The following is a 24,408-nucleotide window of genomic DNA, read 5'->3' as shown; positions in this document are numbered from 1 at the left end:
TCTCAAATTCTGACTGCACTTAGCATTTACTTATATAAAAACAATGATTGCAAAGAAGGTAAAGGCTTTCAGGAAGAAGTGTCCAGATTACCCTGTTGTCCTGCATTACATTTATTAGAAATACACCCACCCCAAACTGATGCGTTTCATTCTTATTTAAATGAAAGGATGACAGAAGTTTGCTCTGAAAACACTGCACTGGCTTTATTCCCTTTTATGCTCCAATGGTTGTTATTTTTGTGGTGTGTTCCCCTGGCCAGCTATGGCTGTGCAGGTAAAATTATGAGTTTAATTATTTAAAGGATTGGACTTCCTGTACTTCACTGTGACTCAGTGGATTCTAAAACCTCAGTTTTTTCAGGTAGCTGGTGGGAGCTCAGTAAAACACACCAATAAATTTGTTTCCCCTGCTCTGGAGGGTGATGGAGCAGCAGTTCTCAGGTGCCAGTTGTCACCCAATCCCAAGCTATTTGTTATTCTTGTTTCATACCTGAATGGTGTCAGTCTGCCCACGGTGATAATCTCAGGCTTTGATCTGTGCCTTCAGAGGAAGATTGGTTTTGTGACACAAGGGATTATTACTCTGGTCTGACTTTAATGAGCTGTATGGATGAAGTCTGATATTAATCCACAGCGCCTGTGTGAAAGCTGAGAACGCTGAGAACCATGGTGCACAGAGGTGCTCCAGCTCCTGTGAACAAATGTGTGCAACCATCTTGGTGCTCTCCTGGCCCCACAGCCTGGGGCATGAATGTGCTTGTTGAACCCTGCAGTTCTCTTCAAGTCAGCAGCTAATCACAGATAAGATGATGAAAAAAGAGATGAGTGTCTGTGCAGGGCGTGCAAAGCTTTGTCTCCTTGCTTTGTGCCCAGCTCAAGTGTGACCCCACGGTCACAGCTGCCCTGGTGTGGTGGCCTTACAACTCTCTTCAACTTCCTGAAGGGTGGCTGTGGTGAGCTGGGGGTCGTTTTCTTTCTCCGGGCAACAACAGACAGAACAAGAGGACACAGTCTCAAGCTGCGCCAAGGGAGATACAGGCTAGACTTAAGGAGGAAGTTTTTCACAGAAAGAGTGGTCAAATACTGGAATCATCTGCCCAGGGAGGTGGTGGACTCACCATCCCTGGATGTGTTTAAAAAAAGACTGGATGTGGCACTTGGTGCCATGATCTAGCTGAGGTGTTAGAACATGGGTTGGACTCGATGATCTTAAAGGTCCCTTCCAACCTAGAAATTCTGTGATTCTGTGGCCATCCCAGAGTGCAATGAGAACTTTATTCCACTCTGCTGTCACTTTGGAGCAGTGTGAAGATGGGGTGAAGCAGCATCCTGGTTGCAGTGTTGAACAGAGGTGCAGAGGCACAGTATCAGCCCTGCTTAGTTTGTGTGTTACCCACACTGCAGCTCACTGCAGAGACTGAGGTGGCTCCTGGAGGTGCTGGGCTGTACCTTTGGGAAGCAGGGGTGTTCATAAATCCCACTGAAATCCCATGGAAACCCTTCATAAATGCCTTTCTCAGTGGATGTCACAGGACCAGTACCCTGCAGCCTGGTAGCAAAGCAGTAGTGCCATGCTCTGTTCCTGAGGAAGCCCTTGCTTTTCTTAACATTGTCAAACTTCAACCCCTCTGTTTCCTCTGCAGCTTGAACCTAAGGACTGGATTTCTGGTTTTAAAAAGAAGAATAGTGCAAAAGGTATTTTTAAGAGGGTGTTGAGGGATACATCTCTCTCATAAGACAGCTGGGGGTCCATAACCAGGACAGGCATGGTTCATTCTGAACTGCAGCAGCTTGGTGGAGAACTAACTCATTGCAATGATGCTCCAAGGGCACAGCCTCTGGAGGTACCCTGAGAAGGTTTTCTTTTAAGTCTTTCTTGCTAAAACTAAATGGAGAATATTAAGGGCAGGGAAAATGCCTACAAAAGCTGTTAAAATTGCCTTACCAGCAACTATAGCAATCTGTGGCAATGTGTGTGGTTTGAACAACTTGGACAGTTCATTGAGGAAGACTCTTCAGGTGTGCTGGGACTACCCAAGGTAGGCAGAGGAGCAAAGGGAAAGTCAACATTACCTTTAGAATTTGCTTAGACCATAGTGTTGGATTTCTTATGTTCAGTACTCATTCAGTAGAATTAGACCTACTAATTCAGTATGCATTTTGCATTCCTATGATTTAAAATGGATATTTCATTTACTGTTTCCACCAGATATATATTCCTAGGTTATACCATGTAGCACTGCTTTCCAAGAACTAAATGGTCTTTTTCCAGGAAATTTCACTGAGATTTATTTTGTTTTCAATAGGCACAGTATTTTCCTGAATCAATGAAAGAAAATATAGGTTGTTTTTTGGAAAATACTGTCTATAAATTATTTTAGCACGTCACATTTTTCTTTGAATTTTAAAGGTACTTACCAAAAGGGAAAGAATAACCACATCTGATTGTGGCCATAATAATATTCAAGGATAAATTATCCTAATAAGCTGTGGTGACATGTACTTCATAATGAGTTTGGTATTTTGTAAGAAACCAGATACAAACCTCAGTATATTAAAAATTGTGCAAATTGTTCTAATAACTGGCATTGAACTGGTTGTTTAACATTTCTTCTTTAGGGAACCAGAATTTTACCAATATTTTGTCTAAATTCAAAATTTTTAATCTGAGAGGAAAAGTAGTAGTTGTATTAATAAATGGTAGTGTTATAAGTAGTGAAAAGTAAAATACGTTTTCATATATTTTAATGAAGGTTAAGACACATTTTGATTTTGATGAAAAATTAATATAAAAACCAAAATTAACTTATTTCATGTAATGGTAGGGCAGGTTTTCTGTAGCTGTAAAAGGCAGCTCGTAGGAGAGAGAGGATGTCAGCTTGGAGTCCTTACTTGTTAGGTAACCATTTCTTGAAAAGCAGGCATACTATTTATTTTTCTTCTTTTAATAATTTTCCTCCCTTTTTAGAAAATGCACAGCCTCTTCTCTCCAGTGTGAAATAATCTCTTTCCCAAGATTTATTTTAAAATTTGGCTTCATTTTCATAACCTTTGGTTAAATATTTAACACTCTTCTTTTTCCTGGGAAGATAATCTATGATCTCTATCACATACTATACCATTAAATATTATTCCACTATTTTCTGCAGGAGCACCTGTCCTTAAAAAAGTACATTGTGGACATTGTGATTGAGAGTTCTGTTCCTGTGGAACCCTTAAAAGATGGAGAGGAGAAACAGAAAATTAAAAAGAAAGCCAAAAAGCTAAAGGCACGGATGAACTCCAGGTAGTACCAATTTATTTTTATTTCTTCCAAGTTCTGTTCTAAACTTTACCTTCTGTCCTCTAGTGTGAGTGCAGTGGAAGGCTGAAAAAATGTAAAAGTATTTGCTTTGGGAGTGTCTTGAAAATAACACTGATGAGCCTAATTTATGGGCACTTTCTCTGATTGAGAAAGAAAACTGAGTATCGATCTGGAGCCCTTGGTTTCACCTGTTAAGAGCTTTTCTCATAATTGGATGCCAGTGCCCTGCCAAAACTGTAGCCTCTTCTAGCATACAATAGCATGTTTAAATTTGTGTAAACCATGCCTATTTTTCTTTCTAGCTATTGATTTTTAAATGAAGTATCAAAGAAAATCAATAGTAATCAACAAATAGAAGTCAGCCTGCTGTAGTGTCAAATCCCATGACTAAATTTAATCATTTTTTTGCCTGTCACAACAAGAAGAAAGTTAAAAATATCTTCAAGTGGAAAGCGAGTTGTCAGATGTGCAATTTGTTCTTAGTCTAAAAAGTGACATGTGCAAATCAGTGTGATGTGCAGACATCATTATATCATGAACTGGCAGTGTCACTCTTTATGGCTGAATGGTCCCCAGCTCAGGCTAATGCTCAGCTGAATATTGCAGCACATGTTTGCATTTCTCTCTAAAAATACTTCTCACCCAGGTAAGAGCCATGGTTACACATCTTCTCTGCCTTTTTAAGCAAGAAGGGTTTCAAATAAGACAAAAAGCTTGCACAGATTTTTAGAACTACAGTAGAAGTGAGATGCTTAATTTAGTCCTAGCAGGCACATCAGCCTTCAAAACCACACCACTCTTAGAGTGTATTATTGCTTCTGACTACTCTCTTCTTTGGATGAGCAGATCCACTAGCTGAACATCACTGTTGGCACTGGATAATGTTCTTCAGGTTTCTGGGTGCTCAGGGTGCAGTTATTCATATGACCTGTTGATTTCATGCAGTTTCTGGGTCCAGTTTTAATTATTTCTCTAGAGTGGTTTCTGTTGAATTTAGTCAAAGACTTGTCAGACCTTGGAATGCAAGTTGAAATAATAATTTATTGTTGGCACAAATTGGAGAAAAACTTTTTCAGAACATTTTGAGTTTATATGTGTCAGACTGCTGTGTGAGTCAGCATATTCATCATAAAAATTGTGATTAAAACAGTAATAAAGGGCTATCATTTTACAATGGTGACGCACTATTGAAAAATACAGTGCAAGATTCAAAATCGAAGTTATATTGAGGAGACATTAAGTTCATGTTCATTCAGCTTGGTTTTACTTTTAAAGGGTGGCTAGACTTTTCAATGGCTTTGCTGTCCTTAAAGCTAACTCAGAGTTAAATAGAAGATTTTCTGATGTTAACACAAAAGACTTACTAATAAAAATGTCCAGTAGCAACATAAAGCAGAGGTATTTTGATGCTGCTAATTTAGAGTTCCATAGGTGTAAGCAGATTATCTACACATCATGTTTTAGTACATATTTGCAGATCTTCTCTAGGAAAATAAATAGGTACAACGAATGCCCTTACACCTCAGCACTTGAAATGTCACATTCATTTCAGTTTCTAGGAAGTTGTGATATTTTAAACTGGAAAAAAAATAAGAACTGCAACCAAATAGATTTCTGTTGCACTCCTGAGTTTCCAGATCTTAAATCACTCTTGCAGTATCAAAGCAATGAAGGGTAGAGGTGAATGAGGGGACAAATGGTGATCAATGGGATATTAGATGTGTTGAGAAGTTTCGTTAGGCTTATTAATTATATTTATAACCCTAAGCCATTTAACTGGTGTTATCAGTAACAACTGATATATAGGTAAGTGAATTATCTCAGGTTATCCTGTATGTGCTGCTAGCAGGAGGATGTTTGGAGAGTGACACAGGAAAAGCAGGGCTGGTGAAAGCTGAGTGGAAGCATCAGGGGTGTGCTTAGCAAGTAGTTGGTCCAGGCTTTGCAGGGCACTTAAAGCATTCCAGCCCTGTGCATTTATTAACAGGGGTTTGGGGTGATAATTCAAGTTTGACTGACTTGCCTGTACAGAAGCTGAAATGTGTTGTTTCTGGCAAAGAAGGCAAAAGGTTAATAAAGGAATCTCACCTTCATGTTTAATACTAAATTCAGCTGTGATTAATGACTTTATTAATGACCCACAAATCAGAGCTGGTGGTGATGTAACAATATTTGTGTGGAGCTTAAGTTGCAATGGCGAAGCAAACGAAAGGAAAATCTGAGTAGCTTTGGGAAACTTGAGCCGTTTGGGTGAACAGAAAATATAAAGAAAGGTTTAATATATGTATCTGAGAGAAATGCCTCTGCATCACTGCAGTGCCTGGATTAGCTTTGCTCTACATGTGTGTTGTTGGAAATGGGGTGCAGGATTGTTGCTGTGGTCCTGCCTTGCTCCAGGAGCGACTCACGGATTTCACCTGTTGGCACAGGCTGCTGGAGTGAAAACAAGCAGTGGAAAAAGGTCTTGTCTCCCTCTTCCTGCTTTTTGGCACATGGCCAGTGTAAACAATACTTCTAAGGGACTAAAGAGGTCGTGTTTCTCTTTCCAGCAGTAAAGCAGTCCTTGGTGGAGGTGTTTCTGTGCTGCTCACCTAACATTCATTATGTTACACTACAGTCCATAGTTCCATAAAAAATGCTCCTGTGCCTGCAAATACAACCCATTATTTGTATGTTAATTGTAATCTCTTTGATGTCCTAATCTGGTCTGCTCTACATGTCTAAGTCATTTATATTTTACACAATAATATTATTTATATTTTTTCATAATATTAATAGCATTATTTCACTAATCATTTTATAATAGGTAGTAGATTACTACAGTCGTATATATCACTTGTGAAATTTTCTACCATTTGAAAAGTCAATTTAAATGCACCTTTTGTGTACTGATGTTTTCTAAAGTAGTGATGTTAATTATAAATTGTTAATGGCCAATGGCCAGTAGTTAAGCACCAGGATTATGGATTATGACAGAGCAGCATTGACAGAAATGCTGTGCTTTATTATGAAGCAGAAAAACCCAGAGGTTTGAACTCTCTTGCTGGTATTACATCCTGTATGCTTTAGACAACAGTCAATAATAATGAATATTTTCTCCTCCAGGGCAAAGGAATATGAGAGCTTGATGGAAGCAAAAAATGCTGTGTCTGATTCACCATTTAAAGCCAAGTAAGCACTTATCTCTATATATTTTAGACATATGCTTTTTTCCCCCTGTCTGTCACAGAAGTGCCCCTGAAATTTCTGGTGGAGCAGGTGTGGAAGATTCTCCCCAATTTGGGGCATGTTGCCATCCTGAGTTACAAAGCACTCTCTGATACAAAAGGTCAGACTTCAATAAATGCAATAAAGACCATAAATGTGTCTTTTTTTTCTGAAGACACTGTATATCTTAACCCGTATATCATAGCTCTATATCATCCTGCTACAGTAAAGAGAACATACACTTAACTTTTTCTTACCTGGAATCAAGAAGGTTCCAGTATTGTACTTTAAGACTGATGGGTGAAAATTCAGCTGGGATTCTGGGATTGGAAATCTTATGTTTGATCTCCATTTAGTCAGAAGCAAAGGTTCTTGGCGTGGAAACACAGATGCTTTAATGCACAGATGTCTTAGGCCGACGAGCTTTTTAAAGAATAGACCTTTTTGTTGTCAAGGATAAGGCACAGATGAAAACAGCTGGATGGTTAGATGAAAACAAGGTCTGTGATCACTAACAAATTCCTCTGCTTAGTTTGAAGGTGAAAATTGCTCAGCTTTTGTTTTCTGATTCCATTGAAATCAGTTGGGAAAAGATGAAAAATATTGGGATTTCCAAGATTACTTTGATAAGGTCTATTACCTAAGATTTTAAAAGAAACTATACAGCTGTAGTTCAAGTGCAAAACAGTTAAGAAATTGAAATGAAGTGGAGTTTCATCAGTCTTTGGCAGAATAGGGAGGTTACCAGTAGAGTTCTGCAGTTCTGTGATGGTCAACATGCTCTCAAATAACTTGGAAAAAGAGGGCCAGCAGTGAGGGGACAGTGGAATGTTCATGCAGAGATTCAGGATAGTAGGGACAAGAATTGGTGCTGAATGATAATTTTGAAGAGAGTGAGTAAGCAAGCAGTAAAAGGGCAGGTGAAATCCAGTGTATATTGAGTGCTACCCACTGGAGGGGGAAGACAGAACACAATTCACATAAAAAGTGTGAGCCTGGAATTTGCACATGGGATAGGTAGTTCCTGGAAAATATCAGCTCAGTATTCAGCAGCTCATAAAAATCCTTCGTTACAATTACTTAGAAACAAGAGAGAACAGAGAATGTCATCAGGTCCAAATACCTGGGTCATTTACATCTTTTGAATAGGATGTGAAGTTCTGGTTCTCTGTCTCTGAACAGATAAGCTACAATTGCTAAAGGTTCAGAGATAGCAGAAAGGGAAATATGTAATTATTTCAGGTATGTCTTATGTATCAGGAAATAAATAAACTAGTACTACTCCTGGAGGAAAATGTGATAATGGGAAGAAGTTCTTGTGGGGTTATGTTATAGAGATCTACAGTATCACAAATGGCATGGAAAAAATGGATGGTGATTGCTTGCTGTCTCCTTGGTACCAGGATGAGGGAGCACAGGGGAGAGCTGGAAACCAGGTTCTAGAGGAACCAGACCCAGTGCTCTTAATGCACTGGGGGATGTGGGGAGCTCCTGGCAGGGTTCCCACAGGTGCTCACTGACAGCTTACCTGCACTCCTGCAGCTCTAGGAAAGCACAGCCAGCCCAAGAGACTCCTAAGCCAAAAGTGGGGAAACAAACAGATTAGCAAAGAGGATTATGCAGCCTGCCCTGTTCTTAGTGTTCCTGAGACATCCACTCCCAGTGGGCAGATGCTGTGTGTGCCTTACTGGTAGCTGGCCTTAGGGACTCTGTAGCATCAGTCAAGGGGAGGTCTCAAGAACTGGAGTGAAAAACCCTCATCCTGAAGTTGCAGCAACTTTCAGATTGGGGATGTTTGTCTTCAGACTGAGGTAATAACCTGTACCAGATCCTGTCTGTTTTGTGGTTGTTTCTATGGCTCATAAACTGCTGAGGAAGGTGGCTTTTTGTACAAGTTACTGGTGGTTAAGCAGTTCAGATCCTTGCAGTTAGACCTCCTTGATGTACATGCAACTAGCCTGTGTGCAAGTATATTTTACTTAGGTTTTTCAAAAGCTTGAAAACTGCTGCTGAATCTTAGATGTATTTTGAAATAATAAAAATCCATCACTGAAGTTTGACACAAGAAAATGACCCATCTCCAGCAGATGGCACACCTGCATAAACACATGGGAAAGAGTTTGCTTCGTTTCTTGGTCATCAGCACTTCCATTTGCAAGATTAATTTCATGGTATACTGAGACTTCCAGATTTGTAGCTTTTGTGTTTTGCTTTTCTTTGCTACTAGAAAATAAAAAAATAGGTTCTAGTAATCAGAAAGTAGAAATGTGTACATTTGACTCTGAAGATATTAATAAGCTCTCGTGTCTCTGTGTTAAATTCTGAGATTATCAGTGATGTAGCTTGGTCAGTTCTATCTCAATGGAAGTGCTAGAAAAATTTGGATTTTAATTTCTTTAAAAATACTTTCAAATATTTTGACTGATCCTGAATTTACAGTTTTTGTTTCTCTTTATGTAATTAATTGCTCATTTGCTTTCAGGCGGAATCTTCTGTTCTATCTGCTTTTTTAGTTTGCCTCCAGTAGGGCTGTGCCCTTTCAGGTGTGAGCTAGTGGTGGCCACTGTGTAGCTCACTTCATCCTTCCTTCCTCTGGGAGGTCTCTTTGCAGTCTTCATGTAAAAACCTACAGATCTATCAGCTTACATCTAAATTTTTAAAATACAATTTCAGGGACCATAGTAATTGTTATTTCTAAAATTACAAAACTTTTTACCTGCTCTGAGGGCTTAAATATTTGTGAGCTTCTTTGAAATCAAGGGGGTAAAAATGGGAGCTCAAGTCTGAACTGGCTTTTTAAGTAGAGGAGTATCTGTGAGTCAACCAGAAGCCAATTTATTTCTGTTTAAAATGTGTTTACTTTGCACAACACATATTAGAAAATGGAAGAAGAATGGGGAAGTATTATCTCTTTCTGTAAGAGAAAGGAGAGGGCAAGAAATTTTATGAGGCAAGAGTTTTAGCCCAGACTGTATGTATTAACATTGACTGAACCTAGTCTTAATATAAAGAAAAAGAATAGGAAAACACAGAACTAAGTAGGGGATCCTACTTCAGCAAGGCCAGCAGGAAGAGGAGTCAGCACAGGGAAAGAAGCAGCAGCAGGTCTGAGGCATCGTTACCTTGAGAAGCTGTGCAGGCAGGCAGAGCACACGGTGTGCCAGCGATGCTGTGCCTCTGCCTGGCTGGGTACAAGCTGGCTGAGCAAGCTGCTGCCAGCTGGGAGTCTGCACAGCCCTCAGGAGAGCTGCACAGCTACTGGGAAAAGTCCCACCACAGAGCAAAGGGGGTAAAAATAAAAACTCTGAGTGCTAAATGCTGTCTTTGGGTCAAAACAAATGCAAAGAGGTTTTGTCTTTCCCAAGGGAAGGTTTGAGGTACTCAGATTGGAGTGGAAGTGTATCAATGAACAGAAAATATCTTTTGACTTAGTGGGCTGTGGTGCTTAAAAATGGAGAAGCTCCTTTTAAAAATCTGTTTGAAGTGACACACAATTGGTAGGTTTATTTATTTGCTTAACAGAAGCAATGTGTTCTAGAATTAAAGAAAGATATCTTTCTTTTATGCTTCCTTTCTTATGCCACATTTCTTTATCCACTCCTCTACCCCCAAACTGAGTGTCTTCACAACCAGAACCACTTATGGAATGCAAGTTCTTATCTGATTTTAGTTCTTAGTCATGCTGTCAGTTGTTACAGAAGAAAGACAGAAACCAGAGTTAGTCTTTGGCAGGTAAAAAGCCTTTTTAGATCACCTTTAAGATTAGGCCACTTTAATATTATGAGACCACTGATTTCCTGATGCAACTGATAGACTGTTTCAGTGGTCTTAGGAGTTGAAGGTTTGCAGATTTATAAAACCCTGTGCACTAGGGAAGCACTGATCCAAGTGCTTTCTAAGCTCTACACGGGTACTACACTAACAGCAATAAGCAGACAGGCTTTGTCCTGCTGTGACAGACAGTGGTGTCCCTTTCCAGTGGCACAGCACCGATTCATGGCTGGGATTGCAAATGACTCTAACTTAGAGTTCTTTCTTAGAAATGACTTCTGAAACATGGCTGGGACAGTTGTGTTTTTAGTATCTGTTTAAAATGGTGCACGTCAGGTTTCCGTGTCAAGCTGTATGTAGCTGCACTGGTTTGTGTCTGGCAGTGCTGGGGCTGTGGGCTGGTGTTGCCATGGCACACCGCAGCGTGCCCCGTGTGCCGGGACCGGGGCACGGGGAGCGGGCAGGGCTGGGCACAGCTCCTGGGGATCCCCCGGCTCTGCCTGGGCAGGGCTGGGCACAGCTCCTGGGGATCCCCCGGCTCTGCCTGGGCAGGGCTGGGCACAGCTCCTGGGGATCCCCCGGCTCTGCCTGGGCAGGGCTGGGCACAGCTCCTAGGGATCCCCGGCTCTGCCTGGGCAGGGCTGGGCACAGCTCCTGGGGATCCCCGGCTCTGCCTGGGCAGGGCTGGGCACAGCTCCTGGGGATCCCCGGCTCTGCCTGGGCAGGGCTGGGCACAGCTCCTGGGGATCCCCCGGCTCTGCCTGGGCAGGGCTGGGCACAGCTCCTGGGGATCCCCCGGCTCTGCCTGGGCAGGGCTGGGCACAGCTCCTGGGGATCCCCGGCTCTGCCTGGGCCGGGCTGGGCACAGCTCCTGGGGATCCCCGGCTCTGCCTGGGCTGGGGCAGGGCTGGGCACAGCTTCTGGGGATCCCCCGGCTCTGCCTGGGCTGGGGCAGGGCTGGGCACAGCTCCTAGGGATCCCCCGGCTCTGCCTGGGCTGGGGCAGGGCTGGGCACAGCTCCTGGGGATCCCCGGCTCTGCCTGGGCAGGGCTGGGCACAGCTCCTGGGGATCCCCCGGCTCTGCCTGGGCAGGGCTGGGCACAGCTCCTGGGGATCCCCGGCTCTGCCTGGGCCGGGGCACGGGCTGCTGCAGCCGCCCTCCGCTCCCTCCGGCAGCGGCACCGGCACCGGCTGCCTCGGGACTGTGTGTCCTGGCATCGGGATCGCGGCTGTGTCTGTGTGTCCCGGGATCGCGGCCGTGTGTCCGGCTGGCAGCGGGGCAGCCCGGGCAGGACGCCTGGAGCAGAGTCCGCTCCTTCCCTGGGGAAGTGCCCCCAGGCTGCCCGGCCACACCCATCCTTCCCTGGGCATCAGTGCCGCCAAGACGTCGGGTTAAATCTGCAAGTGCTGGATACATTGGTGCCACTATTTCAGGGCTTTTTGGGTTTTTCTGGAGATGAAATGTGGCCTAGAAATACTGACAGATCTTTTTTCCTTTGGCCTATATAATATATTAAACCTGCTAAAAGTATTTAGCCCGTGTTAGAAACCTTTGCTATGAAAAGTCCTTGTTTTCCCATTTGCAGTGAATAAAGATCAGATACTCTATTTGTATTTGCTGAACATACAATTTATTAGTTTACATTATGGTAGTGTTCCAAGACAAATCAGGGCCTTACATCCTTCTGATATTTCTTCTACATTCTGAATTATCCATTTGTGAGGAGTACTAAAACCTTAATAAGTGAGATGTAAATAATTTAAGGAGAAAAAACATTAACTTTCTCTATTATCCCGCACAGTAAAGTTTCAATTATTTATCATTCCATGTATGGCTTAGTAAGCATTGGAGGAGTGAAAATTGGGAGACAGAAGGAAGACTAATTAATTGTCTTGAAATGTTTGGATTTGGATTCAATGGTATTTTTCCACAGTCACTGGATCAGGTGTGGATGCCATGTCCAAGTAATCCCCAGTGCATACCAAGAGTGTGCCAGGAGTCCAGTGTGTACAAAGAGCTCTCTCTTTCCAAATCCATTCCTAGCAATGGCAAATTCTGCATCCAAGCACAAGTCCTCTTACATATATTTCTAGTCCTTTGAAACAGTCCAAAAATTATTCTTATTTCTCTGACACGGCCAAGAAGTCAGTATGGAGGATATTGAAATCATTTCTCCAAGGCTCACGGGGTGGGAGGAGGCAGGTTTTATTTCCCCTCTCCTCCCCATGTGATCACACAGCACCTTTGACAGGTTTTGGCAAAAAACTCCCCCTGCAGAAGGATATGAGGATGCAAGAGGTAATTCTTTAATGTGGCAGAATCGGAAATTCATTCTTCCAGTTGCTTACTCTATGATGCTGGACACACACTTAGAAAGTTTGAATTTTGCTAAAAGTACCCAGAAAGACTTTCAGAAGAAATGGAAAGCTGGAAGCTTTTCTTGGGGAGTTAGTACTGTACAGGTTGTTTTTAAAGTGAGGACAGAAACTGAACTTAGGGAGCATCTTGACAGACTGAAGAGAGACTCTTGTGTTAGTTGTGTCAGCTGAAGGCTCAGGGTAATATGATGATGTTCTCTTTGAGTCCTGTGAGTAGTGTTTTGATAAACCTTACACGTTTTGTATGCTGATGCCTGATGGAGATTAGGGAAGCGCCTTTCTTCAGCCTCTGTGGTTAATCCTGGTGGAATTCCATTCCTGTGATGTTAAATGAAGCAAATGGAAACCTGTCTTGCTGACTTTTGTCAGATGAAGTTACAATATAGAGTAGTGGGCTTTATATAGGCTTTAATCATGGAATTTGGGTAGATATACCAAAGAAATAAAGTATTTTTTGCTTAATGTGCTAGGATATTGCCAAGGCAATAGCTATTCTAAATCCCACTCTGAAAATACTCTGCTTGTGGACTGCAGCAGTTCCACCTCTCATTGGTGCTGTGGTCTTTTGATTTACTGTCCAAGTCCGGCAGTTATTTGGGCTTTGGCTTCTAGTTTTGTTTCCCATTTTAGCTTGTGGCTTATGGAGATAGACAGAGGTTTCCTCCAACCTCATTTTCCACAGAGGAAATAGCAGTGCAAAAAAATCTCATCAGGATGTAATCTACTTTTATTTTTCTTGTCATAGAAAAATCCAGGTTGTATATTAGTGGTCTCAGCTGACCAGATGATAAGAAGTCCAAGACTCAAAATTCTACAAATCATTTTTATTTGTACTTCAAGAACATATATGTATCTTCAACATGTCTTGAAAGCTATTAATGAAGCTCCTAATTTTTTCAAAGAGAAGACACAGAGTACCTGTTGTCTCTTGATTACGTGGAAACTATTATTCTATAAATTAATATTCTGATATTGGGGATTTTTTTTTAAATTAGCGTGACTATTGTGGTACATTCTCCAGCCATTCCATCTTCTGTCTCACTTCTGGGAGACTGGTTATTGTCATCTTTTTCTTTTCCAGCATTCTGTGCTCACTTTGTGAATGCCTTCTGGCCCTTTAACCCTGACATCTCCATTTTCTGATGAGCATTGTTACCCTTCCCCTCTTTTTCCTTCCTCTAGATTTCTGTGTGCAGGCTTCCAGTCCCAGCAGTGTCTGCCACTCCTCCTGCTCAGTTGCCAGCTTTGTCCCACTAGTGCAGGTTGCCCAGTAGATGAAACCAAAGGTCCAGCAAGCCCTGAGCCTTGTCACTCAGAGCAGCAGGAGGGGACACTGAGGCAGTGGCACCTCCTCCTGACTGCTCCCATTCTCCAGCTAAGGGGCTCTGGCAGCCTTGTCTCCTCTGCCCTGCTGCTCTCACTGCACCTTCACAGTCAGGGCACAGAAGGATGAGCTCTGGCTGTGTTTTGACTGCTGTATTTTGTGCCCTGGCACGGGGTGTTTCCCCTCAGTGCTGAGCAGGAGAGCACAGGTGAATAGCCCAGTGCAGATGTGTAAAAGTGAAATGGAACCCAACCCATGTGTGTGTCTACATCACTCCCACCTCTGCATTTTGGCTTCATTACTGACCCTTGTTAATAAAATGCCCTTTCTGAGGTAGGCTGCAGAACCATTGCTTTTCCTTTATTCAAATAACCCTGAAGAGCCATTTCTTTTATGATGCCTATAAGAAATCAGCCAAGTGGTCCTGCTGTTCCATTTCCCTTATTCATCTTAAATAGGGTGAAATAATTTGAAAATCAGGATGGCAAAAACTAGCAGGATGAGCTGTGGAAGGGGAATAGGGAAACAGTAGAAACAAATGTAGCTAATAAAGCACCTTTATGGCTGTGCTGCTCACTCTATATCTGTCCTGTTTCTTTGAAAAAGTAGATAGTGAAATGTCACTCCAAGCTGACAGTATCTCCTTGGATGTTTAGCATCCTGTTCAGATAGATGATAACAATATTTAACATGGATTTTCATGATTTCTTCACTGTTACCAGAGGTTCATTACAAAAATGCAGGTTAATAAGGCACTTTTTGCTTTAACTGCTCTTTGTTTTCTGTTGAAGGTTACAGCGATTAGCAAAAGACCTTCTGAAGCACCTCCAAATGCAGGATAGCTGTTCCTTGGGGAACCACAAAGTTCCTGGTCTGGACAGGACTTTAGGAGAGATCTCTCGGATTCTGGAAAAAGAGGTATTGTGACTTACGATTGACCTATAAAATGTTTTGCCCTCAAGTCTCATCAGTGTGGATTTGGGAATGTTTAATGTGAGATGTTGAAGAATAAATGACCTCTGCGTAACAAGCAGTGTCTGCTATAACACTTTCCACTTTTTCCCCCTGTATTTTCACGAGGATTGTTTTTAACCTGGGTCACTTCAGTCATCTAGCTTGTAGTGCTTACCCACAAACAGCTTTTACAATAAGGGGCCAAACCAATTAGCAGAAAACAGAGGAAAGAATTGGATCCAGGTTTGCTGGAGCACCAATCGAGTTTTGCCAGAGTTCAACAGAGTCAGTGGGTCCTCACTGGAGGAGGAAGGTATGATGTGCATGTATGTGGGTTATTTCTACAGTTTTGACTTTTTTAAGTGATATGATTGCAGAGCATGTTTTACTTTATGGTAAATGTTGGATTTTTTTCCTTAACTCATAGCACTGCATTTGCATCTTTTTTCCTGCTTCCTTGTCAGTCTGCTGCCACAGTGCTTTCTGACTTGCAATGTGGTTTTTGCTCCATTAGGACCACATTATTTGGGTTTTCAGCTGGAACATTATGTTCTGCTCTCTCTTCAACCACTAGAAAATACTTATCTTTCTTATCTGTAATCAAGACATAATGAAAATTAGTTCTGGAAGAAACCAAATTAATGAAATCTGAGAAGGGGATTGCATCATTGTGGTTCAGAGTTGATGTTTGTGAAAATGAGAGCTCTGCTTGATGCTTTTCACAGCTTGGTCAATGTGGAGAACACAATTGTTAATGGCATATGCTTTTAAATGCTGGAGGCTGCCTGAGATGCACGGGCTCCTCACCTGTGTTCTGGGGGTGCCTTGGAGCTGCTCATCAAGCTTAAGAGTGTGTTTGAAAGAGTTGTGCCATTTTCACATTTTACAGTGCTTCCATTAATTATTGAAAAACTCATTTTTTATTGATTTCAAAATAAAGAAATAATGTTGTTGCATGACTATGATGAGAAGATGAATCTGTTTGAAAGTTATCTAGATAATCCTTGGAAATTATTTGGAATGTGGAGTAGTATCCAGCCTTTTTACTAGTAGTCATCTGCTGAGATTTTTCAGATGAGGTGTGAATTGCAGCTAAGTGTTACTCATTAATTGCTTACATGGTTTTGCTGGCTGTTGAGTCTGCAGTGGGGAATTAAAAACTAAAATTGATAGTATTCATAGACGGGTTATTTTGTTGCTGATTTGGGGTTTACCCCCAAAACATTTCCCAAAATGTTTTGCCCCACAACCTCCCACTGGAGAAGTATTTTTCTGTCTGAACGTCCTGATCAATAAGGTCAAGAGGGATTGATTTCAGTAACCATTGCAGTGTTTACAGCACGGATCATACATGGTCATTTGCAGGAGGGGATGGGAATTCTCTTGTTAACCTGGGAGTTAGAAATCCACAGACACATCTTACATGTCAGTGGGCACTGAAAGAGCCCTGATGGTGTCAGTCGTGGGCTGAGAGGAGGAGACTGACACTGTTAATTGAATTTCCCTGGAGAGCATAAAAATATAACCTAATGAGGGGGGAGGAAGGGGGAGCGGGAACCACACAAGCTGTCAGTGTGTGTGAGCTGATAACATTGATTTACCCTTGCTAATGGCCTGGCTTGAATAAAGAATTGCCCTGAGGGAGGACAGGGTTCACTACAATAGATCCTTGCCACTTACTAGAAATTCTTCTTACTCACAAGAAGTCCTGCAAAACTATTGCAAAATATAATTGATCCAAAACCCCTCTTTTCATTCATACTGTGAAACATTGGATTTTTCTTTTGTTAATAGTTTGCACTGCCTGAAAAATTTATGTATTCAGGCTCACCAGGGAAAAAATGATTGGTTTTACAGTTCATGAAATAAATTGCTGAGCTGGTGTTTGTAACAATAAATAAGAAAAATATACACCATTAAGTTTCTCAACAGAAGGAGGGGTTATTCAGCTCATTAGAAATTCCATGACTGTGCTAAAACAGCCTGAAAGGGTGGGTTTATGAAAGGTTTATGCAAATTTGAATCACAAAAAAAGCCACACACAGGATTTGTGGCCCTGTGTCAATGGGGTTTGCCTCCAGGTACAATCAGATCACACTAACAATTTCTGTTTGGACTTAGCCTTCATCTGATGTGTTTCACTATACTGAATAAGGCTTTCTCTCACTTCTGAACCTCTTTCATGGTGTGAGAACATTCTAGGGTGCTGCATGCCTGCATGGTTATGGTGGTCACACTTGCTCTTGTTTCTGCCTTCCTGCTCTGCTGGACACAGCACATTCTGCACCTGGGGCCAAGTGATTCCACTAATACAGCAAGAAGTGCTTGTTTAATGCAGTTTGAAAGGTTTATATATCCTCTAGATACTCAGATCTGAGAAATCTCTCTCAGGCAATCATGCATCTTAACCACTGTGTATTTTGGAGTCCTGGCTGTTTATTGCAGCACCTTACCTGCTCCTCATTCACTGCTGCTGGATCCCTGTGCAACACAGCATATTTTGGGTGCTAACACATTAAAGAGATGTGCTTTGCTTTGCTTCAAGTGGTTGTTAGATCTCCAGACACTTCCTAATGTGCCCACATTGGCTTAGTTGGATAAAGCTCTACAAAAAGCAGGAGATTTGTGTCCAGTGCTGGAAAAGGATTTGTGAAGAATAAGCAAATTGAAGTGCAGGTTTTGAGTATCTGACTTGGAGTGTGGCCATTAGCTTCATGAAACATGTGGCTCACGTGCCTTTAAATTAAATATGCATAAGAGGTACTCTAAAGTCATAAACCACCATATGGTTCCAGTTTTAAATAGGTTTGTGTCCCTCCAGCCATGTGTTGGTAGGAGGCAAGGAGCACAAATCCTGATGTTGTGTGTGCTTGGAGTGCTGTTCCCCAGGTGTGTCCAGCCAGTGGTGCTGCTGCTTTGGGCGTGCTCTGGATTATTGGAAAGTCCTTGGGTTTGTGTATCTCACCCTTTCTGGCAGAAATCCTGGAAGGAAGCTGTATTCACTTTCACCTCTACTTTGTTTAAAAGGACATTAGGAAAACAAACACACACAGAGCCACAACAGCAGAATGCATGCAAATGTTACCAGAAAGCCCTGGCCTGAGGTTGGCAAATGTCATATGGGACTCTTCAAGCTCTTAGTAAGATCTGATAACCCTCAGTTTGAGATCTCCTATGAATGGGCCTTTGATGCTGAAAGAAAAACTCTTACAGAAGGCAGAGCTGATGTTTGAAGTGGCAGGGCTAGAGCACTTGTCCTGCCATGATTCTTTTGATTTTATGCATGCTCATTCCTTGATGGACTAATTCTACCCATCCGTCACTGAGGGCAGCCGTGTGTTTCAGATGCACAAGGAGTCCCACAGTGGCTGCTCGAGCCTGCCTTCAGCACCCACAGAAATGTCCTGGAATGGGAACTCTCAGGAGCCAGGGTAGTGAGAGCAGTACAACCTGTTAGTGTGACTGCAGCTACAGTTTCAACTTGCTTATGCTTATGTCATTTATTTCCCTGTTATGTAAAGAGGTGAGATTTCCTGATTTAAAACTTTCCTGATTGAAAAGATCTACTAATTAAAAAATGTCTACTGCATAGACATTAGGCTCTGAGCTGACTGAAGTGCATACATTTCTAAGGTTGTGGCCCTGACCTGGGTCAGAGGTCACTGTTTCTCATATGGTCATCTTTACACTTGCCAACAGAACATCCTTTGCCTAAAGTTCTTCCTAAAATTTGTTCATAGATTGTTGGGTGTGCCTTCAGGTTTTCAAAGTCCTACTTTTAAATGTTGGAAGTGTCCTGTGTGGGTTTGGATAGGCCTGTGCTTGGCTGACACTTATTCTGGGGGCACGCAGGCTGTTGCCATTGCAGGCATGGTGACAGCAGCTGAGGGCAGTGGCCTTTTCACCTGGCTCAGCTGCAGCTAAAAGACTGCAGTTAAATCACTCCAGCTGAATTTGTACAACACTTACATGTGACATTTAGACAAGCCCTTAATGTGTCTGTTCTCCATCTGACTGGCAATATGGCACGCAGATTCAGTAGGATTCTGAGGGAACCTCATGATATTTGGAATTCGGGGGCAACAGTTAATCTGCTTAACTGGAATTGCTTTTATATGATGCTTCTTGCTGATCACTAGTTTGAAAAAGATCTCCTCCACAACAGGAGTGATAAGGTTTCTTTATCTGAGGGTTTGACTGCAGCTCTCATAGCTCTGCTGCTGGGGAGTGGGCTGCAGCAGCAGGGTGCAGGTTTGATCTGTGGCCCAGCACAAACACTACAGCTGAGGTTCCCTTACAGGCAGAAGGCACAAAGTCCTACAAACAGGATTTCACTGCTTCTGCTTGTAAAACTTACTATGATTTTGGATGGGTTTGAGGATAGCTGTGTCCCTGATCTCCTTCAGGCTTTCTAGGTGCTGTAAAAGTCTCAGTAAATAATAGTGAGTGCAAAATAAATTGTTAAAGTGTTGAATTAAAAGGGAAACACAAAATAAAACAGGAGGCTTTTAATAAATTGGGCCACAGTGCTTATAGTTACTTACCAGCTCTCTCTCTCATGCAAATCTACAAGCCTTTGAATAGGCTGAGTTTAAGTATGATTATTTACATTACTAATTCAGAATAATATTCTTACTGGAAACAGATTTTAGGGGGAAAATATACTTCCTTAGAGAAGGCTATAATTTTTTAACTGAAAAATGGGTGAATATGAGCTAGTAATTGACTGCAGTGGTTTAATCCTTTTTCTAGAAAAAGGGTCTCCATGCTCATGATCTCTAAGACATGCTCTCTCAGCGACCGTTAATGGTTTGTTTTGTGTCAGGCAGTGTTTTTGGGTTTGGGATTTTTAGAGAGATTTTTCAGCCTCCTGTTGGAGCGGTGGTGATGTCAGTTATTTACATTTCAGTAAAATGTTTGTCGTAGCTTTCAAATACATGAGGGCTGTAGACAGACAGTGTTTATCCCATTGTAAAGACTGTCAGAAATGGCTGGCTCTAACAACACACTCAGGCCCTGTATTTATGTTTTATTCTCTAAACTGTTGGGCCCACTGGGGATGGTGACCATAGCCAGGGTGAAGAGGGACAGTCCCCCCAATAATACAAACTCTTCATCATCAGGAACAGAAACAATAAAATTAAAAACTGTTGGAGAACTAATGTATGGAACAAAAGCAGCGTTAAATGGAACATGGGATAAGTTTCTTCAAATATCTCTGCGGAGATTTAAAATTGCCCTGTGTCTGTATATGTGTGAGTATGTGTATATAAATATATATATGACATATATATACAGACAAAATAGATTTTAGAAGCAAATACTCTGTTATAAAGACTCAGTATTGTTGCTTAAAGTATATTTGAGAATACAGTGAGAATTGTGATTCCCAAACTCTTGCACATTTAATTTTGGTGCTGCACCTAAGGAACTGTGTGTTCTTAGTGTAGCAGAGTGGTATGGCCTTCAAAGAAATAATTGCCAGCCTATCTGTCACCATCTTACATAAGTAAAAAAAAAGCATTATGTATGAAAAAGAGTGAAAATTACTGTCACAGTGAATTTACCTTAATCATGAACCAATGGCTTGACCCACACTGTATTTTGTGATCTCACATATCTCCATGCATGTGCACACAGGCACAGTTTCTGTATATAATTTAACACATATAATTCTCTAGAATAATTCATTTCTTAGGCTGACTGAGGATTAAAAAAGTTACCTGTGGGCATTATTCTAGCCGTGAGCAGTGTGAGTGGCGGGTTTGTGAGCGGGGTGCTCCTGGCAGGGTGGCTCTGGGTCAGCCTGGGGACAGCACCGGTACTTGCTGGGATGGTGCTAACAGAACTACAGAAATTAACCCGCTGGGGAGTCCAAGGACTATGGGATCATTTCCTAAGAAATAATCTGTGCATAGATGTATAAGACCTAGCAAAAGCAATCACAAAAGAGTGTTTAATTTGCCAAAAAGTAAACCAGAAAGTCATGAGAAAAGTAACACCTGGCGGGAGAGAACTAACTCTAAGACCTTTCCAGAGCATACAAATAGATTTTACTGAGATGCTCCCAGTACAAGGATACAGATATCTACTAGTTATAGTAGGGTAGAAGCTTCACTGGGTAGAAGCCTTCCAAACCAAAAGGGAAACAGCCCAAGTAGTAGCAAAAGTAATCTTAGAAAACATTATCCCCAGATACAGAATGGTGAATACCATAGACTCAGACCAAGGTCCACATTTTGTGGCCCAAACATTGCACAATATAATTGAAGCTTTAGGGATAAAATGGAGATTGCATACTCCGTGGCACCCCCAGAGTTCTGGGAGGGTGGAACGAATGAACAAAACTCTCAAAAATGTATTGACTAAATTGATCGAAGAAGTGCTGTCCCCATGTCCTCAGCACTGCCGCTCTCCACTAGAGGACACCACTGGCAGCAGCAGCGGCGATCCTTTGAGTCCTTACAAGTCATAAATCTATTTAGAAGTAGAATTGCTCTCTGCCAACAGGTTCAGACACCATTGTGCTTGGAAATCAAACAGCTCTTTCTCCTGCTAAGCTGCTTACAGCAGCTGTCTCCTGGTGTGGGAGCACATGGGAATTACCTGGATAATCGCTGTGTGTCCTGACAAAACTTAAACCTGCAGTCACACAGGGGATTCATTCTGCAGAAAAAGGGGAACTACATGTATGCAACAGTACTAATTTCACAAGGAAACAGCTGTGTGCCCACAGTCCAAGGGCACCCTGGGGAGCCAGGGCTGTTGGTGCTGTCCTGGCATTGCAGGGCTGTCCGTCTGTTCGTCTGTCTGTCTGTCTGCAGTGGGGCTGCAGCACTGCCAGGGCAGCAGCAGCAGGGCTGAGCTGTGCCACAGAGGTACATCCCGAGCTGGGCTGAGATCAGCTGCAGAGGCCCCGAGGCTGCTCCCCTCCACCTCCCCCTGCAGAGCCCTGCTGCTCTCACGGGGCAGCCTCTGCCTTTCTCTCCTGTGTCTAATGGCCACGTGAAGATTTTCATGCACAGTGCACTGGTTTACACCAAAAAGTCTTTGTTGATACCAGGCAATGGGCATTTCCTAGCCAAAGTTTTAAAAAACAAGATAAACACCCCCATGCCACCTTAACTGTGCTTTCTCCTTACAGGTTTTGTTCTCTGGGAAAGTAATTGATGCTCTTATTTGTTACAATGAGAAGTTAAAACTTTAGGGTTCATTTCAGCTAGACGTATGATGTATTTCTATGCAAATAGTGGATTATATTTTAATCCATCCACTAATTTTTCAACTCAGCATACTCCTGCAGTAGCCAGTTCCAAAGCTACAATGATGTCACATGAAGGGAAGTAATTAATCAAATGTAAAGCTACATTATAACTGTTTAAAAGCAATTCAAAGTTCAAAATCCAAACATTAGGAAGGGTTTTGAATTACAAAACATAAAAATAAGTTTCAAAACAAAATTTATTTTTTTTAAGTAAAAAACAAATAAGTTTAAACTAAAAAGTTTTACCAGCTAAAACTAGATTTTGCACCCTTGGAACTTTGTATATTGCTACTGAAAATCTAATAATTTCGCCAACACAGAAAGTAACATAGGGAATTCTGTATTTATGCTTCCTTTGTTGCAAGTGTTAAGTACAGAACCTCAATTGGAGCATGAACTCCAGGAAGGATAAAGCAGATAGAATTGTTGGAAAAGACAACATGTAAGTAACCCTCCTCAAAATTAATGCACTTCTTTAAAGCCTGTGAGAATTGGAGAATTTTAATGTCTAGGTGATGATCACTGAGTGCCAGTGATGCACAGTGCCACTCAAACACAGAAGTGTTCAAAGTCTGGACTGTCAGCCCTGTCCCGTGAGCTCCGGTTTATCTGCAGTGTCCAGGCTGCTGCTGGAGTACAAACATCCCCTTCTGTATCAACTGCAGCAGCAGATTTGATAGTCCCAGCACAGAGGCAGTGGGCAAGCACAGCAGGAGCTCTGTGCACAGCATTTCCCACCCCAACAGCCTTTTCCTGCCCCTGCCTGGAAGAAGTCAACAGGTCAGGTGTGTGTTGTGTGCTGCAGGTTGGGCAAAGCAGCTTTATCTCATCAATAATTCCTTTGCCCAGAGTTTCTGTAATCTGTGGATTAACCTTTTCCCCAAGATGAACATATAAATAGGAACTTGTTACTAGGGGTCAGTCACAGAATATTTTTTAACTTGTTTGCTGGAAATGGTATTAAAAGGCAAGTTGAGTTCACAGATAAGCTCTGCAGTGTTCTTATTCCAAGATTATTGGGAGGTTAATTTCTCACATTGGGTGTAGTTGAGAACTGCTGCACGATGTAATTAAATGCTGTCAGCTTCCAGTGTTGTACTAATTGTGGCTTTTTGCTGTCAGATCAGGCTTCTACGTCAGTTTAGAGCTAATACATCATATCAGAATGGATATAATGGATATTTATACATTCCAGGGTATGCAAAGTTCCTCCACTACAAGACAAGAGATATGTTTCAGTGTCATTAAAGCCCAGGCACTGATTTCTCAGTGAGGTGAGCTCCCTGCCCAGGCACATTTCTGCCAATAGCAAAGGGCAGTTTAGAAATCACAATAAAATAATGATTAGTATGCTGTGTAAATAAGTTTTTGTTTAAATTGATCTGATGGTATATATATAAAAATATATTTTCTTTGAAATATTTTTAAGTTCAGCAGTGATTTGAGACCACTTCTGACCTGAGAACATATCACCCAGAGGCCTTCATGGTCTGTTCTGATGTGTGCAGCACCTGACAAACCCACCCTGTTCCTGTGCCCCACAGGTCTTTGTGGCTGTCCTGTGGGTGGGCTTATGGGCAAATGCTCTGGGAGGTTGGTCACAAGAGAGCACCCAAGGCAATCGGGGGGAAAGCTCTGCTTAGGGTTCAAGTGCCCTTGATTTCATGACAGGTCTTTTAACAGCCACTGTTCCCTCTCCCTACATCCTTTCCCAGATAATTTCAGTATTTTCACTTTGGCTGGATTGCACTGGCTTGCACAGTCTGGGTTCAGCAGAAATCAGCTGCTTTGTAGTGGCTGGCAGCTCTCAGCAGTGACCTGTCAGATCCAGTGTTCAGAGAGACCTGACTTGCCTGCTCATTTGTCCAGTAAATGTTGAGAGAGGACAGGACAAGATTATATAATTTTGCTTTCTATTTACCTGTTTGGGAAATTTTATTTTTGTGATTAATCAGAAAAAGTCAAATTAGCCTCAGCTAATGGAACCATCTATGGAGATCCAGGAGCTCTCTTATTATTGTTCCTCTTATTAAAACTCTATTGTTGCTTTCCTCCTCTAATTGATGCACTTACTAGAGGCCCTGTTATTTATAAATAGACCAAACATTTATTTTTAATAAGCACAAGTGCTGCAATGCTCAGTGCTGTCTCTCAGGACATCTATGAGGGTAATTCTTACTTTTCCAAGCAATATTGTGTGTTTCC

The 24,408-nt window shown here is 42.0% G+C and overlaps 1 protein-coding gene across 6 annotated transcripts in view; it reads left to right on the top strand.

Moving 5' to 3' along the window:
• SCAPER (S-phase cyclin A associated protein in the ER) overlaps window positions 1-24,408 on the top strand; it is a 138,792-nt gene that overhangs the window by 53,558 nt on the left and 60,826 nt on the right. For all 6 annotated transcript variants that reach the window (XM_064389663.1, XM_064389664.1, XM_064389662.1 and 3 more), the window contains 3 exons: window positions 3,150-3,286; window positions 6,410-6,475; window positions 14,777-14,903. In XM_064389663.1, the coding sequence (XP_064245733.1) occupies window positions 3,150-3,286; window positions 6,410-6,475; window positions 14,777-14,903 (330 nt within the window). The remainder of the gene's footprint in view (window positions 1-3,149; window positions 3,287-6,409; window positions 6,476-14,776; window positions 14,904-24,408) is intronic.

Source organism: Passer domesticus, chromosome 14 (assembly GCF_036417665.1).
Source record: "Passer domesticus isolate bPasDom1 chromosome 14, bPasDom1.hap1, whole genome shotgun sequence".
Classification (NCBI taxonomy): domain Eukaryota; kingdom Metazoa; phylum Chordata; class Aves; order Passeriformes; family Passeridae; genus Passer; species Passer domesticus.
This window is presented reverse-complemented; position numbering and strand designations above follow the sequence as displayed.